This window comes from Pogonomyrmex barbatus, unplaced genomic scaffold, assembly GCF_055798465.1.
Source record: "Pogonomyrmex barbatus isolate J1 unplaced genomic scaffold, ASM5579846v1 scaffold19, whole genome shotgun sequence".
NCBI classification, from domain to species: domain Eukaryota; kingdom Metazoa; phylum Arthropoda; class Insecta; order Hymenoptera; family Formicidae; genus Pogonomyrmex; species Pogonomyrmex barbatus.
The window spans coordinates 572,411-591,514 of NW_028297115.1; the positions used below are offsets into that span (position 1 = coordinate 572,411).

General features: G+C 43.9%; 1 protein-coding gene across 3 annotated transcripts in view; it reads left to right on the forward strand.

Annotated features, from left to right (window-relative positions):
- The first annotated feature begins 2,831 nt into the window (after positions 1-2,831).
- Positions 2,832-19,104, forward strand: part of Nha1 (Na[+]/H[+] hydrogen antiporter 1) — a 33,838-nt gene continuing 17,565 nt past the window's right edge. For 2 of the 3 annotated variants that reach the window (XM_089075670.1, XM_089075671.1), the window contains exons 1-2: positions 10,615-14,852; positions 17,480-17,854. In XM_089075670.1, coding sequence (XP_088931796.1) covers positions 14,524-14,852; positions 17,480-17,854 — 704 coding nt within the window. In that variant the 5' untranslated portion in view covers positions 10,615-14,523. Of the gene's footprint in view, positions 7,466-10,542; positions 14,853-17,479; positions 17,855-19,104 lie in introns of those variants that run through there. The other variant, XM_089075672.1, reaches the window with a different exon arrangement.

Below are 19,104 nucleotides of genomic sequence, written 5' to 3' on the forward strand. Positions count from 1 at the left end.
CTCTTCGATGGCGTTTTAATTTTTGGTGCCTTTCCTATTGCCTCCTTACAAGTTAAAGAAAAACCGCGTCTGTAGCGCCCATTTATTAATTATTGCAGTATAAATAACATCGGCGGACAAATTCCGCTTTCTCATTCGGAAAACGATGCAGACCGATCAGAAAGTGATAACGTACTTCGCAAACGTTATCTCTACTTAAATTTTCCACGCGGTTTTATTAATCGTCAAACGTACGTATCATTTGAGAAACATGGAAAAACGGACTGTGAACAGATGTGCGCGCGCGCGCGCGCGCGCGCAGCTCGACGCAGTTCTTAGGGATGCCAAGAGTAAGCTGGGGGTGGAAGAGAAAGGAAGAGAGACGGTTGGAAGTGAGAAGGGGAGGCGAGGGTGAAGGAGAGAGAGGGAGGTAAAGGAGAGAAAGAAAGAGAGAGAGAGAGAGAGAGAGAGAGAGAGAGAGAGAGAGGGGGGATTAGATAAAGTAGGAAGATCGAGGATTAGACTGCACGAATGCCTACAGCTTCTTTCTCATGCCTGGCGCACTCGTATTGACGTCTCGCGGTTTTCTTCCTTGCGCCCGAAGCACGAGATTTAATAGGGTGCTTTCCGCCTCGGGTGAAGCCGCGCAACGAGATCCGCCGCGGGCTGAAGTATAATTAGTCATGCTACACAATACCAGTGGCATAGACGAGTGCATAATTATATATTTATATATATATATATATATATATATATATATACGTGTGTGTGTGTGTGTATATAAGATAAACTCGTTCCGCAACTTTGCACGCGTGTGTATAGCGCGAGCAACCGGTGCCTCGGCTCGTCAGGGATGCGGCGGGGAGGGGGGGGGGTGTTTGGTAATTGCTGATACGACCAAAAAGTCGAGCGCTCCTCGCGACTACGGCGGGACATGAGAAATACACGGGGAATCAATTCCGCGGCGAAGAAAGATTTCGGGACCTCTAAGTCTTTTATTAAATCACACCCTGTCCCCCCGTTTACGGAGTAATAAAAAACGATTTAATTTTCTTTTGATGGAGGAGACTTGCGAAAAACGCGATGACATTTATTTCATCATGGTATATACCGTGCGTCAACGGTTTAACGGCGCGCACTCGTGTTAAATGCAATTTTTGGTGAAAAATGGATCAAGTGCAGGTCGTGGGTCTGTATAACTTTTGCCGTTGCAGTTAAGTGCCAGCTTGATATTGATATTGATATTGATATTGATGTCGGCAGCTGCACGTGACACTGAAAGCCTATCATTCATTAATAAAGATCCCAATTTCCAAATTCGATTTCCTGAAAAAATTCGATGGGATCGCGGGCTCGATGTACTCTTTAACGTTAAACCAACACTACGGTTACGTGATTCTGAATCGATCGAAATAATTCCTCTCTTTCAAGGAATCTACTTAAGGATTACCTCTCGTTAAAGGAAAATTTTTCAAAGGAGAGAACTCAACCTCAACCTCGTTTGTCGCGATTTTTTCACCGATGGAATAGCAAACGTGTTTTTATCATCCATTCAAATTGATACGGATACGTGCAAACGTGCAGATTGTCTTAATCGGTTTAGCTATTTGATCGTTACAGCTGACACGTACGCCAGCACGCGTGACCTTTTACATTTTTTTTTTATCGAACGCGATGATCCGAGAGAATTTCTTTTTTTCATGGAGGTTTAGAGTTTACCTCGTTACGTTTTTTTCACGTGACGCTCTTCGCTCGCGTTCCCAAACGACGAAATAAATATACTATATAATAAACTATATAATAAATATATAATATACTATATAATAAAAATAAATATACTATATAATAAATATAAAGATAATATAAATATCTTTCCTCCCTGTTAAAGGAACGCGATCTTTCGTGTAACGAACGTTGCACTATCTCGTCGTTCCGGAATCAGAATAGAAATCGCGCGGATAACATGATTAAATTATTATTCCGACTGAAGGGAGGAGGGTGGAGAGGGAATCATTAGGGGCACAAGATAAAATGCGGGGGTGCGTTGGGGGAAGGGCGGCGACGCACGACGCGCGTATTAAGGGCGGAAAGGGCACACGCGCAGCCTCCCGCGGGCGAATGTGGGTTATCGCGGTTTATAGACGTCCGGCCGGCGCTAATTAATAAACCGATGCTATTTTTACGCGGCGGTTACGCGACTAAATGGCAGCCGCGAGTTAGTCGCGGTTGAAAGAAAATCGATAAGGGCGTAATGCGGCCGGCGTTTGTGCGTGAGAGCGGCGCGGGCAGACAGAGGCGTTAAAATGACACCATCCCAGGTGGAAACGTGTCAAGCCGGAAGGGAGTCGGACCGGTTCCGGGGTCGGAAACTTACTTTTAATAATGGAAGTTGAACGCGAAAACTAATACGGGCTGAGGAGGGGGGGGGGGAGGGGGGAGGAAGGGGACAGACGTGCGAATCGATTTACTTTCCAACAAATCGCATTGGCTCGACCTTTCTGTCGAGGCAAAATGAAGCGGGTAACGGAGGTCGTATTTCAAAGACTCCACGAGAGAAAGCTCCACGCTTTATTGCGAGCCCCCGATTTTTTAATCTCGAAGTAAGTACGGAAAATGTGTCAATTTAATGTGTCCCAATTACCTTTCTTTATACACAATTCATCGTTTCAGCGAGAAGAATTCCTCTTTTACGTTCTCCCTTCTCTGTTTTGCCTTACTTTAGGCCTTCGCAACGTTAATGCAGTCACCGTTGTCAATTCGCTTAGGAATACCACCCGGAATACCTGATGTCGTAGGACAGACTTACGCCCGGCGAGGGAGGGGGGGGGGGCGAGGAGGGGGCTAGAGGAGAGGGGGCGGCGAGGCACGTTTTGCAGATGAAATACACAGTGCCGCACGATAAATGGGTGCTGACACGATGCTTCACTGCGGAGACGTGCCCTTTTACTGTGAACCTGGCTTTATTCTCACCGTGCTTTAAGCGACTTTATACAGGTCATGTTTCCTCGGAAGTCGCTTTTGTTTGCACCTTGACACCCGACCGGTTGTCAACGTCAGTAACGTCATTTTTCCATTCTTTAAGAAATCGATAGGAGCTATAAGTTCACCCTTAACATTCGCCGTTATATAAGCTACAATTTACGCTATGCCAAGTCAGTCGTCTCGACGGTGCCTCGACGGACTTGAACTCGTAATAAACCCGCGAGAGACCCGCGTAGCCGTCTAGCGTTTTCCCGATTTTCTTGTCACTTCGATAACGAATTGATCGGAAAATTACTAGACGCGTTTGAAACGCGTAGAGTTTAACCGCCGATTGAAACCGGCGCATAATTCAAAGCTCTAAAGCGAAAAGTTTTAGGAGACGTTAAGACAGCAAAATCGCACAGATTTTGCCACCTCGACTCGTGGCTTTAGCTTGATCCTAAGGTGCGTAATAACATTATTTATTATTAGTGCCTCGAACGGCGTGGCCGTGCGCTCAACTGTGATATTTCACAGGTCGAAGAAATTTTAATATTTTATAGACCGTACATGAGTGCTGTTGGCGCTGGACGGAATATGCAGTACGAGCCAATAAAAATAAAAGTTTGACATTCCGTTGGGACGGCATAAAATGCTGGATTGTTTGCTTTATAGAATCGTAAAAATACTATCGTGGCCAAGTGATTGAATTCTCCGTCGGAGAATACCCCCGGTAAATCTTTCCAAAATAAGGGAAATTATTTGTACTGCTTTGTTTTTCGCAATTTCAATTTTTATTTTAAATGTCTCGAAAACATAAAGTTTCATCGTGTCTATATTTATCATCATTTTCAAAATGGCTTTAAAAACGACAACTGTTTGACATTTTTCAAAAATTTATAAGTCGCGAAAAATAAAAAGCAGAGAGTTCACTTTAATTTTAAACCTGTGATTTAATGTACTGTTATTTTGTTATTCTCTTTTTGAGAGAAGGACTTGTATGTATTCAGAGAGAATATTTTACATTGATCCGAGTATAAAATATTTAAAATATTTCGAGTGTCATAGAATATTCGAAATATATACAATATATTCAAATATCTGAGGTGGATTCTGTGGAGATTTTGTATTATTCATTAGATCAATTGAATTCTATTCGAACGTAATTGCGTCCATTCATATCGATCTGCGGAGGTATGGACTGGTGGTTCGCCAGCTATGTCTGCACATATAATTCTATCTAATTAGCCCCGGGTGGAGTCCCGCATCGGTCAACTGAGAGGGTTGCTTCAAGGTTGCTTCTTTTCCCCAACTTCGTGCATCTTTAAATATATTATAGATCTGTATATTCGGCACGTGGTTTTCATACGTCGCACGTTCGATTTTTATAACAAAACAAAAATACACCACGCGCGACAATAAAGAGAGCGCGTCATAAATATGAAGCGAGGCGGATAGCGATTGAAGATTGAAGATGCAAAACGGGAGAACCCCGTTTTACCTTCCGTACCTTCGCGAGAGACTCGTGAGTTGAAAATACGAGCTACACCGATCCCGTAATTAGATGAACGAACGCGTATAGTTTCACCAGGATTCCCATTCCGGTTCCCTCCCTCCCCCCCTCCCCCCGATTGCGAGGGGTTGATACTCGAGGTAGACCCGCGACGATCCGTTTTCGTCCGAAATTAGCGTTTCGGGCTATTCCGGATAATCCGAATTTCGTCGTGGTTCCTGAAGATTGGAATATATTTCGGGCGCACCCGGGGATTCGTGCCGCAATCTCGGGTCGCAGTCGCGCAAAGTGGTGATGGCGGAAGTGGTGTCAGACGCAATTACGCGTCGCGCGATGCGCCATAAGGCCGAGCACGAGCGCGAAGATCGAGAAGCAGCAGACCCGGAGCGTTCCGTGCGCGCGTCGGCAAAAATCTCTCGGCTGCATTTAAGTCAATGCTATCCCCTTCCTCCTTCTCCTCCTCCTGCTCCTCCTCCTCCTCCTCCGTCTGCCGTGCACGCATCACGGCCTCGCGCCTCCCTCCGTCATAAGTCGCGATAACGAGGGCTAATTGAACGCGACGGAGTACCGCTCGTGCGTGGACTTACACGACGGACAGCACACACGATTCGTTCCGGATTACGCAGGAGAGTGTCGAGAACTCGAGCATCTCCGTTTTCTCAATCGGTCCTAATTAGAGAGAGAGCCCCTGAAAAAGCTCCAACCCTGTCCGTTTTTTTTTTCGCGTCGGAGCTTTTGCTGAAACAATAAAAAAAAGTATGATTAGCGGAGGATGAATTAATTTCTCCGGGTAATATTTTTTAATTTCTCAAGATTGCATATTGCGCGAAGACGGGAGGAGGGAGAGACGTGTGCGTTACCTTCAAAGCTCTTAAAAATTATTAATTTTAAGCTTTGAGAGAGGCAACGTTTGCCCCGATGGAAAGCGAGAGATAATTGGTAACCTCGCTCAAATTCTCGTTTCTTTCTTTTTTTTTTTTTTTTTCTTCTCTCGACGCGTTTCTAGGCGCGGTATTTACGAGCGAGGTGCGCATAGGTTGTGCAAAATTTATGCGAGCGGGAAACAGTTCTACCCGTGACAATTTTCACAACTGCCATAACAAGAGCTAATAATCGACGGTAGTCATTAGCGGAAATCCGTCACAGCACAATCCTGGGGAATGTAATCCGCTCCGGCGATTATCAGTATGCCGCGATCACGCTCGCTACAATGTGACACTAATTAATTTATCGTATAAACAAGGATCTCAAGAGATGAGCGAGTTCGCTCGAATTTAAAAAAAAAACACGCTTACATTTTAAATAAGCAAGTAAGAAATTTCGAGTAGTAAAAAAGAAGGAAGTTAAAGTAATATTTGTTTAATTTACTTCACTCAATTTTCTTATCTTTAATTTTTTTTTTAATTTAATTCCAATTACAATAAATAATTTCATTATAAACATTATTTATTTATCATAATATAGTTATAAACGTATTTTATTTTCTTAAGGGAAAATTCGTGAGTTTAATTATAATATATTATAGAAAAAAACTTTCTTAAAGTTTTCCGAAAAACTTGCTGAGCCACGCAAAATCTAAGTATATTTTTTTCCTCTCCTTCGGTCTGCTTTCATTCTACGACAGATGAAACGCAATCTGTCGCATCACGCGGTCACTTTGCGAGAGGTAATATGAAAAGAGAAAACATTTCAGTTCATTCTGCTCTTCCATGGCAGCAGATGCAGAAAATTGAAACGCATTAAAATGCATTACGAATCTGTCGCGCTGTAATGTGACGCGATTTTGTGAAAGTACCGTAAACATGTCCGAGACCAGTTGCGATCCCTCGTATCATGGGAATTTGTATTTTTATCTCATAAATGCGAAATAATAGGGTCGCAAGGAACAAGGTTGCGTAACAAGATTTCGAATTATTTCAACAGAAATAATAATTTCGTGTTTTGGAAACGGGGATCGTGCCCGAAAGTTGTATCGATATATTTAATTCGTGAAAAGTTATCATGCGCTCCGACGTTTATTTATTTTATTGAGCAAGATGCACATTTGTACATTACAACATTTTCATTACAAATTGCCTTCTACGGTGCGGACTTAATATTTAAGCGCGCAGATGCGAACCGAACGATTCATTCGACGAAGGAAACGCGCAATTCTTTTCCTGTCCTTCCATCCGGCATTCATCTCTATCGCCAAGATGTTTATTATGTATGGGTACAACGGTGCGGCAGCTGCACCTTGAATTACTTACCTAGATTCTAGTCGTGTTATCGACGATCGGGCGTCGTCTTCTTTTTGTACCGTGTAATATATTTTTCATAAAAATTCCCTTTATCCATCGTAAACACATCGAGACCGGACCGTAGACAATCCGCCGCGCCGGATATGAATAATGTAAAAGATGGCGATTCATATTCCCGGTGCATATTTAACCTACGGTTAGCAATGACTTTAGTTAAAGTAAATTTGTTGAAATTCTGCTACTACACTTAAGTCTCCGAGGCGGATGCCTCTAAAATGCGAACGGCGCTGTTTGATCTACGTTATTTGCGAAACATGAAGATAGCGTTTAATATAAACATGAATGTGGAGAATCAAAGGGTAGATTTAGTGCTGAAATTTATGCCGGGAGAGAGTACGTGCTTACGAAGCTTACGGATCGAGAAGATGAAGGAAAAAGCTCCTTTCCTCCCCCCCCCCCCCCCGCCATTCCCGCCTGTCTGTTGTGCGGAACAATGAATGCATACGGCAATAATAAACTGGGATAGAAGCGGGGTGGGGGGGGGGGGCGGGGAGAGGAGGAGAGAACCTTGGAACGTGCCGCACTTCGGACGCGATAAACGCTAAAATGTCGTATTCGATGCAAACTAACTACACAGCCATTATAATTTCCATTTCAGCTATGGCAATTTCCATCTCGAATCTGCATCCACAACTCGCCGGCGGAGTGGCGGATCCGCTCGAGACCTCATCGTATCCGAAACACTCGCTCTCTCTCGCGAAAGATGTCGGCGGTGAGTAGGAGGTGACTTGAATCCCACCCCGCTCCCTCTTCGGCAAGAAAACGGGGGATGTACGGATGTACTGACGATTCTATTCAAAAAACGAGAATAGAGGAAGGGTTTTTCGTTCGCTCTTACAGGTTGCCAATATTATCCGAATCATTGCAAAAACTATCAGACATTTGACCGTCATATCGGCGTTGCCGGGAACGTAAAAAGCAGCACGAAGATCGAAAGTGGGACGAGCGATAATCAGCGCGGTAGTTCCCGATAAAAACTCCCTGCAATGTAAGAAAGATGGGCTGGGGGGTTGTGTAAAAATATATTTTGATATATCGGAAAAAGGAGGAGGCTGCCTCGATTGCGCAATCTCTCTCTCTCTCTCTCTCTCTCTCTCTCTCTCTCTCTCTCTCTCTCTCTTCTTTCTCACTTTTTCTCTCTCTTTCTCCTTTTTCCCTCTTTTCGTTGCTTTATATAAAGCTAAAAAGAAATCTCTCGATTACTATGAGTTAGAGTAACTGCTGCTCGGAAGCGATTTTTCATTCGTTTCGTCGTATCGAAGAGAGATAACAATTTCTGAACCGAAACAGAAGAATATTTTATTCATTAAAGGTGTAAAATTACAAAAGGACGACTTAGACTTTTTAATTTTCGCACATCGCGCCCGACATCCCGCTCGCAATTTGGCGAATAAGAATTCTGCCCCGCGAATCCGGGGGGTAATCGAAACGGAAACATTCCGAGGTACGTATTTTCATTGTTTTTGCGCGGAGTACGAGAGTAAATAGATAGCGGCATGACGTACAATTTCTCTTCGTTTCTGCCGTCGAATTATTATTACACAGAGGGGCACAGCGGGTACAGCTGCGCGATGAACCGCCTATCCGGCGTGTCGCCGAAACCACTATACCTTCCGTCGTCGTCTGGCAGCCTTTTATCTCCCGGGTGATATACGAGAGCGAATAGGGCTTTTCTCCGGGCGCGTTGGACATTGTGTGTCGGGCCGTGTCGCAGAACGCGCGTTGCAGTGCCCCGTGTGCGTTGCCCCCGGGGCTTTTAAGCTAATTTGACGCAGCGCGACGTACCGCGCGCGCGCGCGCGCGCGCGCGCGATCATTTTTCGCGCACGACTCGTCTTCCTCGGCGTTCTCTCGCATTTGCTTCATACCCGTGTCGTTACTTTTCCCATCTTTCCCGACGAGGCGGGACGTCGGCGAACCAGAAAAAAAAAAAAAAAAAAGAAGAAAAGAAAAAGAGAAAAAAAAAAGAAAGAACAGAAGCAAAATTTACGCGCGTCCAAACGTAAATAAACAAATCTGCGTTTTTAATATCCGGGCGATGACGAGAGGCCTCAGAGAGATTCGGATTTACGCACGTTATTAGCTTAGAAACGAACTCGGGGATAATTTGACATCATAAGCGGCTTTTGGATTATTCTAAACAAGCGTCGAAATCATAAAGCTCCGAGTAAGTAAACGAGTTACGAGTGTTAAAGCATTACGAGGTGGTACGAGGGACCTCGGCTCATCTGAAAAAATATCTCTTTTAGAACGACGCTAAGAAGAGAGGAGCCTCCGACCGGCCTCCGCGTTTGTTACGTACGTAACAAATTTAAATCCGGCGAAATCTGACGATTTGTCGTCCGGCGGAGATTCTTTAAAACATACTCCGCGATATGCCCCTGGTACACGTTCCGGGGTCAGAGCGAGCGGTCGATGGAGAAGCGGAGAGATGGATCGGCGAGGCTCTGGAAAGACCGGAGAGACGGAGAAGAGGGATATTTGCAATTCCAATCCCATCTTCGACCTCGTCTCTCGCGCAATCTCCACCCTCCCCCCCCCCGCCATCGCCCCTCCCGCTTCCCGCGCTTCCTCTTCTGAGGGACGTAGACGTTTCTCGCGTGACTTCGCCGGCCGCGGAATGTCCAGCGGACGCGAAAGCCAATGCTAGATATCGCGGATACATCCGCCCGTGGACGAAACACACATTTCCGTGAATTTTTCGCGATTTTCTCCGCGCCGAACCAAATGAAAAAGCTATGCGAGGCACGAGCACTTTTAATTTCCGTTTTCGAATTTTTCATAGTTTGCCCAGGGTAATTGGAACATTGAATATCTCTCCATTTTAATTAGCCGGCAAATGGCCCGAGAAAATGCGTTTTATTAGTATGAAAAAAACGTAGGTATGCCGATCGTTTAAACGCATATCAAATATTTTTTGAGAGTGATACCCTTTCCTGCAAACGAGATGGCAAATTTTGCGGCTTTGCGGATGTATCACATCTATTTTTATTTTAAATGAAACAGTTATTATTCCAAATCGAATTAATGAAGAGTTAAGAATTAATGCACAAAGTTTTATAGCAGTTTAGAAGTTCATCATTTTAATGTAGGAAATATGCTTTGATAGAAATGCAATTAAGAAATAATGTCGAAAATCTTAATTTTTCTATATAGGCACTTTAAGTATTCAAGATAATGATTAAATTTTTATTTACGGAACAATTAATCTATGCATCGCAATAAAACATTACATAAATAATCTTGAATTAACTTAAAGTATTTATATAGAGAGATTGAATGAGATTTATATTTATATTCATATTATTTATATTTCTTAATTTATTACATTTCCATTAGAATACACTTATATTTATTTATTTAAATTTAAATTTTTAATCCAGTTTCTAAATCGCTGTTCAACCTTTTTGTATTACTTTTAAATGCCATTAAAATAATCTGTAAATTTTTCATAACTTTTCATTGTAAATATAAAAATTATAAAAATAGGTATGTTACGTTCTTAATATGTATTTTATAAATATTTGAAAAATTTATGCGCGCGCGCGCACACGCACACACACACACACACACACACACACACACACACACACACACACACACACACACACACACACACAAAATGCACACAGAGCTGCCAGTACTCATTTCAAAAATAAAAGATATTAGATAGGCTTATTGTATGTATGATCGTTAAGCAAAATTATTGTGACGGATATTATATACGGGATTTGCTCATGAATCTCTTGAAGGACTAAAGACACATCTATTCACGTTATCGGTTAAACAGTATTGCAGATTACGAGACGAGAGCATTATCTACGGACGACGCATGGAGCCGTATAAGAACGCAGCATTAAGCACGAAGGACGACAATGCTCGACTTCCGCAGGCGTGTTCGAGAAGCGTACGATTTCATCATTAGCAGAATTTTGATTCATGACCCGTCAACGGAGCTCGGAGGAAGGTGAATTTTTTTTTCTAGCCCATTTACAATGAAAAGATGTGCTTTGGATAAATCGTCACGCCGTAAAGAGATATCTCTTTTTGCACACGTTTTTCAAAAGGCACGACATAAAAGGATGTGTGTAATATCTGAAAAATGAAATATGCGAAATATATATTTTTTTTTAATACACACACGCGTTACACACACACACACAAACACATACACACACATATTATGACGGTGTAATATCACATAAAAGATAATATCCCTCTCTAAAATATAGGACACGAAAGCTTATCTGGATTTTAGATCCATTGTATTCGCGATTCATGTTGCTTCTTGATTTGAAGGCAAGGTGTTTCGCGTATTTTCAAATTTTCACCGTTAAACGATTTTCTGATCCTCCCGTCCGTTGATCCCATTTTCTTCATTAAACTTGATCGTGATGTCTCGTTAACGGTAGAAACTTTGTCGATAAACACCGAACACCGGAGTGCCACTATAAATTCTTCCTGTTTTCCGCACGCGTATTCCACGGCCAGCCATCTCTTCAGCATATTTCATTTCCTTCCCCGTCTCCTACCCGCGGACTCCTCCTTCCTCCTGTATTCTCTCTCCCCGCCTACCGGAGGAGAAATAAATTAAAATAGAAATTTGCAATTTCCTGCGCTTTAAGAGTTCAATTCTATTCACCTGACTTTCGCCGATTCAATTCGCCAGTTTTTAATATAAAATTAAACTTCACAAATCTGTGGAGCGCTTAATGAGTAAAAGCGAGGCGAAATAATAGCATTTGTCTCTCGAAACAGATTACTGAAATGCTTATTTATACAATTAGTTAATACGCGATATATTATTACGACATTAGTCTCTCCCTAAAAATCGAGCGAGATTTTTCGAGACGCGAGCTTCCTCGAGCTTTTCTCGTTTTCTCAGTCTTTGCATTCTTTCGGAATAACGACGCTGTTGCCCGGAAGTTCATTTTATCCGAATTGGAGACGTTCATAAATTGAATTCCGATGGACGGAGTTCTAAATGGAGTTACGTACAATAAGTACAATACTACCACGTACAATAGTACAGCCAAACAAGCGAAAACGGAGCGTGACAATAATATTGACAAGAGAGAGAGAGAGAGAGGGGGGGGGGGAGGGGCGGAAATAGACTGTATGTACGGGCAGGTCAATCAATAGAGATGATTGGTATTGGCGAGAAAGATCGACGAGAACGATCGATACGGGGAACGCGGTAATCGCGTGGTAACCGTGTCGTGATCGAAACGAACGTACGGATCTACGATCTATAGATTGCGATCTACGCGAGGAATTATTTTTACAAGTGACTTGTGCGATTGGAAGAGCGCGTCGCGTCGCGTCTCTCTTCGCGCGTCCGTTCTCTCGGTTAAATCGTACGGGGATATCTCTCGGGGGAGTTGATAAAGGAGGGATGCGAGCAACAATTAAGACCGTCTCGATTTCGAGCTTCGCCACGGAACGGAAAGCGTTCGAGGATCGCGCGTGTCGGGACCGCGTGGGCCGAGCAGTGCCACGCGTGCACGCGTGATCTCGGCGTAACGTCGCCGACTTGATCGCGCCGCGCGATGACGCGCTTTCGAAATAGTCTGACGTAGCATTATCACAGCGTTATCACAACGTTACTCCGTGTATGTGTGTGTGTGTGTGTGTGTGTGTGTGTGTGTGTGTGTGTGTGTGTGTGTGTGTGTGTGTGTGTGTGTGTGTGTGTGTGTGTGTGTGTGTGTGTGTGTGTGTGTGTGTGTGTGTGTGTGTGTGTGTGCTCCTTGTGATTTGGGTAAACATTCGCGACGCGCGAGAAGCCCGGCCTGACGTCCGACGTCCGAAAAAGCGTTTCCGCTTCAAATGAGCGACGCGCCAAAGTAAGCAACTGCACGCAGCCGGGCCGTTATTAAAATTGTCACAAAGGGCTGTACCGAGCTGTCGCGCGTCTTGACGAGGGATAAGCCTCTAGGGGAGGGGGGGGGGGGATCAAAAATTTCACTCCAATTCCGTAATACCTTGGTACATCGGACAGTGATGCTTTTTACGTGATACACGCGACGAGGCTGAGCTATTAGTAATAGCAACGACAATTTACATTTCCTCTCAAATTTCCCCGATCTCTTCTTCCCTCTTTCCTCGTGTCTTTCTTTATGTGCCTATCGAACAACTCTCTCTCCCTTAAAATAAAGAGAGAGGGGGGGGGGGGCGAGAGAAAGAGAGAGGAGACATATTTCACCGCGAGTATGACTATCGGAAAATGAAATATTAGTACGCTAATTAAATAATATTTACCGTTGTCGCTCGAGAAGCCGCGCGCGCCGCGAGATCTTCCAACGGGTTTATCTGTCTCGTATCTTCGATCGCGAGACAGTTACATGGGATTCGGGGTTACGGGCGCGGAAGAGCCGCGACGGAAACGCAGCGAGCCGTTGCCGGTTCGTCAATGAGCGTGGCCAGCTGTGCCCATCCGCTGTGTGTGCATCGCGCGACAATTATCGTCACGCGGGCCGCCGTGACTGTCGTCCGTGCTCGTTCGTCCGCGGGTTCGAGCACTTTTTACGAGCCCCACTACCAATCGCATAAACACCACCGCTTGCCGCGCACTTTGCCGCTTTTAGTCGCTGGTTAACCGTGCCATCGCGCTCGCGCCATCGTGTGTCGACAGCGCATCGCACTGTGTGTGTGTGTCGGTGCACTCGTCTCTCCGCCCGGAGTCGAAGGGAGCTCTCTCTCTCTCTCTCTCTCTCTCTCTCTCTTCCTCGCTTATCGGCAAAGGCCCAAATTACGCCAAAGCATAAAACGCAAGCGGGATGCAGCCGGTCGCGTCAATTGCGCCGAGCGAGAAGCGAGCGCGCGTCGCGACGTTTTCCACGCGTTGACGTGGGCGTGAACGCGATTTGGCGAATTTGACGGTCGATCGGTTGGAAACGACGCATGGAAAAACGTTGCCGGTGGAAAAGTTCGCTCTTGTGGACGGACGGTGGAAGGCGGTCGCGGTCGGACGAATCGCCGATCCGGACGGCGGACGAGCGCGCTAACGCTAACGCTAACGAGAGGGACAAAGCTCCGGCCTGAAACCTCGGCGCGGAGCGAGAACTCCGTGGAGAACACGCGCTCGTGACAGGAGAGAGAGAGAGAGAGAGAGAGAGAGAGAGAGAGAGAGAGAGAGAGAGAGAGAGAGAGAGAGAGAGAGAGAGAGAGAGAGAGAGAGAGAGAGAGAGAGAGAGAGAGAGAGAGAGAGAGAGAGAGAGAGAGAGAGACGGTCTGGTAAAAGCGGGCCAAGGTGTCAAAGACGTCAATCGTCGCAACGCATTAGCGTCGCCGTCCGCCGATCGCCACGAGTCCCCATCCCCATCCCCGCCCCCGTCTCCGTCGCGCGGCGCAGCTTCGTCACGAGACTCACCCGCTAACGATCGCCGTTAACGTGGCGAACGCGTGATCCCGGGATCCCGTCGCAGTACGTTCCGGCGATCGCGCACGGTTCAAGCTCGGTTCAAGTTTCTTCCCGATCTTCCCGCGATCAACAGGCGCGAGTGAAATCCGTATCGACAGGTGTGCCGGTGGTTCAAAGTTTCAAGAAGTTACGCGATCTCGAGGATTCTTCATCTCTTGATCGTAGGGCGTAGACGTGGGGGACTCGATCGATCGATCGATCATTCGATCGCGCGTGCACGATTTCGAGAGGATTAAAGTAACCGGGCGCGTAGTAGGGTATAGAAAAAGGTGGGCTCTGGAGGCTTCCTCCGGGTCGGCGAACGTGTCCCCGTCCTTTCGAGGTTTTTACAAGCGGCTGGGGCCGGGGAAAATGGACATCGAGATGGGCGGCAGGATGAACAAGCCCAGCGAGGAGTTGGCGAAGAGGCGCGTATCGATCAGCGATCAGGTCATGGGACTCGATAATCCCGCGTTCGAGCATCATCGGCGCATCAGCGCGAGCTCGGAGCACAATTCCGATCAGGGCAGGCGGAAGTCGATCCTGCATCACGGCGGCAGCCACTGCGGCAGCGTGGAGAACATTCCGCAGTACAAGTTCGATCTGGAGAACGGCAGGATCAATGGTAACCGAAAGAAATCGGCGTACAGCCTGTCCAGCTCGATCAGAGACAAGATCGAATATTCCGAGGAGCTCGAGAGGTGAGACCCGATTATCTCCGCCAAGTCTATTTGCCGATACTTCCGAACTGATAAACGCCCCGCCTCTGAATCATTTTTTCAGATCCAGATTTGGTCTAGAGTCTCTCTCTCTATCTTGAAAGAGAGAAAGAGAGAGAGAGACGACTTTCTAGGCCAAATCTGGATCTGAAAAAATGATTCAGAGACGGGCGTTTATCTCTTTCAAGAGAGAGAGAGAGAGAGAGAGAGAGAGAGAGAGAGAGAGAGAGAAACTTTTATCGATCATATCAGAGAATGATAATCCGCAATCGTTGTATTTGACAAAATAACAATGTCGACGTGTTAAAAACACACTTTACCGGTCAGTGATAATGAATCACGTTGTAGCTAGAGCAAACACTTTTCTCGATAACAAGTAGCAATGGGCCATAATTACTATGTTTTTTTCGTTATACCATTGTAAATTGCGCATTTTTTCAGATGTATTGTCAACAATAGCGGTGATTCGACAGATGTCAAGTATTTTATTGTGTCTCAAAGCTGTTTCAAGAGACCGATAAACGTCTCAGATTTTATTTGTCCTACTTATTTCCCCCCCCCCCCCCCGTAATTATTTAATGCCGATAAAATAATAATAATCTGAAAAATATATGTATACGTTTACTTTATCTGTTCAAGACGAGCTCTACAACTTATTCTCACATCTTTAATAATTTTGACGTTTCGAATGTTTCAAATCAAATATATAACTTCAAGCAATTTCGGTTTTCGGCTTTCTCCTCTTTGTACTATGCAATTCAAGATTAAAAACAATGTGTTTGTCAGTCATTAGTTGATTTGTTTTGATATCTCAAATTGACAAGGCTGACAAAACTGTTTGTATTACTAATGCGACATCAATATGAATTATCCTACTTTACGGCTATCATTTTATGACCTATTTTCATTTTCCTGATAGCGCCTATCTATAGCGCAAGAATTTTAAGAATTTTTACCTTTCTCACGTCTCCTTACCGACGATATTAATTACGATATTTAAGCGATTTTGAAGAAGTTGTATCAGCGTATCTCCAGTTTTCTTCCAGGTTTTAAATATTTATATTTATATTTATATTTATGATGTTACATCATGTTGAAATGATGCAATCTTTATATTAAAAAGATCTGCCGGTAGAATAATCGCAAGTCATACTCTGCAAGGAAATATCTTGAAAATTTAATTAAGCACGATAAGAGAGAGAAAAAAAAGGTGTATTCCAATATCAATGTTTACAACGTACCGTTATATAAATTAACGGTATAATGCGTTTCAGAACTGTCGTATTTTCGTTGCGGTGATCTTCTCGTAAAAATCTCGCATTGAATTCACTCGGTGAAGCAAAAAATTAATTGGAAGCCCAATTACAGAGTTATTCGCGAATAATAAAGCGGAATAACGGAGAGCGGATATAACATAAAGTATTTCCCTCGAAATGCGCGGCTAATAAATTATTGATTAGTTTATGAATTATTAATTCTTCATGACTTGTCAATGAGTGTAACATAAATTATAATATACGCTTTCAATTCTATAATGAATTCGTTAACCCGAAATTATTATTGCACACAGAGCATAATACGACCTAATAGACTGCCGCCTAAAGCCGCCCAACACCAAATTAACCGTTACATTGCGCAACAAAGGCACATATATAGGCAGATATATTATATATAACTATAATAATCGTTAGTATCAACGCTGAAATCTAAGCTAGTTTAACAATTATAAATTATCTCTAAGCCAGTGGATACTCCGAGTAGATTGAAGCTATTGACGCTCGCACTTGAACGCATTAATCCAAGCAAACTTGTGAGCGAATAATGCTACGATATGTTAAACGGAGATAACATTATCATAGTATCATCATATACGGTTCTTTAATATGATTTTCAATCAAAAGATTTAACGTTTAAAATATTAAATTAAATAATTGAATTTTCTGATCAAATAATTCAACAGGTTCCGATTTTATTTATATTTTCTCGCGTGAATATATTATTTATTTTATATACATTATTTTCGTGAATTATTGTTATTATGTTGATTTGAAATTAAAATCGTATAGAAATGTGGTAAAAGGATTTCAAATGTAAAATTGATGAAATACGCAAGACGTAATCTAAAAAGTATATAAGAATTGTGTTATCGCATATAATGCAATAGCACATAATGCAATTTTTGTTAAATTGCGCACAAGCACAGCGCACGCTTTTTCATTTTCCGTTCCGCACTTATTCTTATCTTTATTCTTATCAAACAGAAGAACAAGCGCGTTCTCGTGCGATCTCTATCGTACACATTCCAGGTGATTAATTTTCATCAGGTAATCCCGCTACTCTACAGAGATAATCATTTTTACTACTTAAAAGAAACTACTACTGGATATATTCTTTTTACATATTAATGTTTTTTTTTTTTTTTTTTCAATAATGTGTAAAATAGAAAATTCAATTTATGAGCACCGCGCTACCTTCGTTCTCCGAATGATAGAATAAAAAGCGGACCTCGGACAAGACTCGGAAAATATTCCTTGGCCAATTTCAATATTTCGCCGTCATCATTCCAATGTTCTCCTTGCATCTCATTTGCATTTTTTTTTTTTTTTCAGGTCGTGGCTATATCTATTTTGCGCGCGATGTCACGGTCGCGACGACACGCCGTCCTGGGAGCCGCCAGGATGGAGGAGAGCGTGTCCACAGCCGTTCTGTCCGACGTACAGGAAATTCGCTCGGATTCTATGCCTCTTTCTTCTGGGTCTGCTGCTCTGGGGTGTCATCTACTCGGTGATCGGCAATGACGCCGCCCCGGGTGGTCCTCTCTTCGGATTGGCCGCCCTGTGCATCGCCGCGCACTTCGGGGGTTGGCTGATCTCTTTGACCACTCTTCCGGCCTTGATCGGTATGCTGATCACCGGTCTGATATTGCAGAATGTCGGGCTCGTCAAGATCGAAGGACAGTACACAGTTGTCGTCGCCAATCTACGGTGAGTCTCCTTTAAGGGCGACGGAAGGTTCCCGAAGAAAAACCTTCTCCGATAGTAAGTAAGTAGGATTCTTGCTGAGCGTCCGATTATTTCAGGTTAGAACGAAAAAAAGTTTCCGGATCAGTCATGGCGAAAATCGCCACTGACTGATCTCTCTAATTTAATTTCGAGGAAGAATTTTAAATAAAAATATTTCTGTAATAACGGTAATTAACGAAGGGACACTGATTTATAAAATTAAATTATTCAACTTTCTGCAGCAAATATGTTTGAAAATTTAATTTGGATTCTATTACATTTGTGCGAAATTATTCCCTTTACCTTAATTAAAGAAATTAATTAATTGACTTTCGCTGTAAAAAGTCATTTATTCAGTTTTCAGTGGTTGAAGTAACGAAATTTAGTTACGTAAAATCGCCGTTCCTTTCCTCATGAGATATAAATCAGCCAAGAGAGTAAAAAAATATGGGAAAATTCTGGAAAGCTTCCCTTTTTATCGAAAAATAGAAAAGTCCAGACTGGCAATTACTCTACGCTCTACGCGTAATTTCCCGATAGAATCAATCGCCACTTTGAATCGCGCATCGGATTTTATTTGGTGAACACACAGAAACATATAGGGAGGCATTAGTCCAGCGCTCTCGACGGGCCAATTTCTTATGTAAACCCGAGGTTGAAATGACGCTTAAATCGCTTTTTCATCGCGGACAATCGTTATCTCTATACGTGAGTACGTGTTCGTTATTGGAAAGTTATTGGACGACGGCGATGAGAATGATGACGACGATTACTCGAAGGTCCCTCGAAAGTCCCGCCGAGGTAACAACGCGCGGCTCATCGCGATCGCGAGGTGGCCGTATTTTAAGGTCGAGGTCTAACGACGGTGAATTGCCGACTGACACGCGCAGACGATGGCTCTACGCACGGCATAACAAGTGCGAGGCTTCAGCGAGGGCAATCAAATTCAAGTTGCATCCTCGCCTAACGAGTGAACGCCTGACAAAAGCGTCGGTTAAGATTCGCCGAGTTTCCCGCAATCAGCCGCCTCCTCCTCCTCCTCCTCCTCCTCCTCCTCCTCCTCCTCCTCCTCCTTCTCCTCCTCCTCGTGTGCGATGGCTCTTCAAGGCTCACGGACAGAAGGACATATTTATCTATAATATCTTACTGCCGTCAGTCTTTGATCCTCGCACGATCTCCCGATCTCGTGACGACGACAACGAAAAGAGATGACGTACGCGCGTCTGTGACGT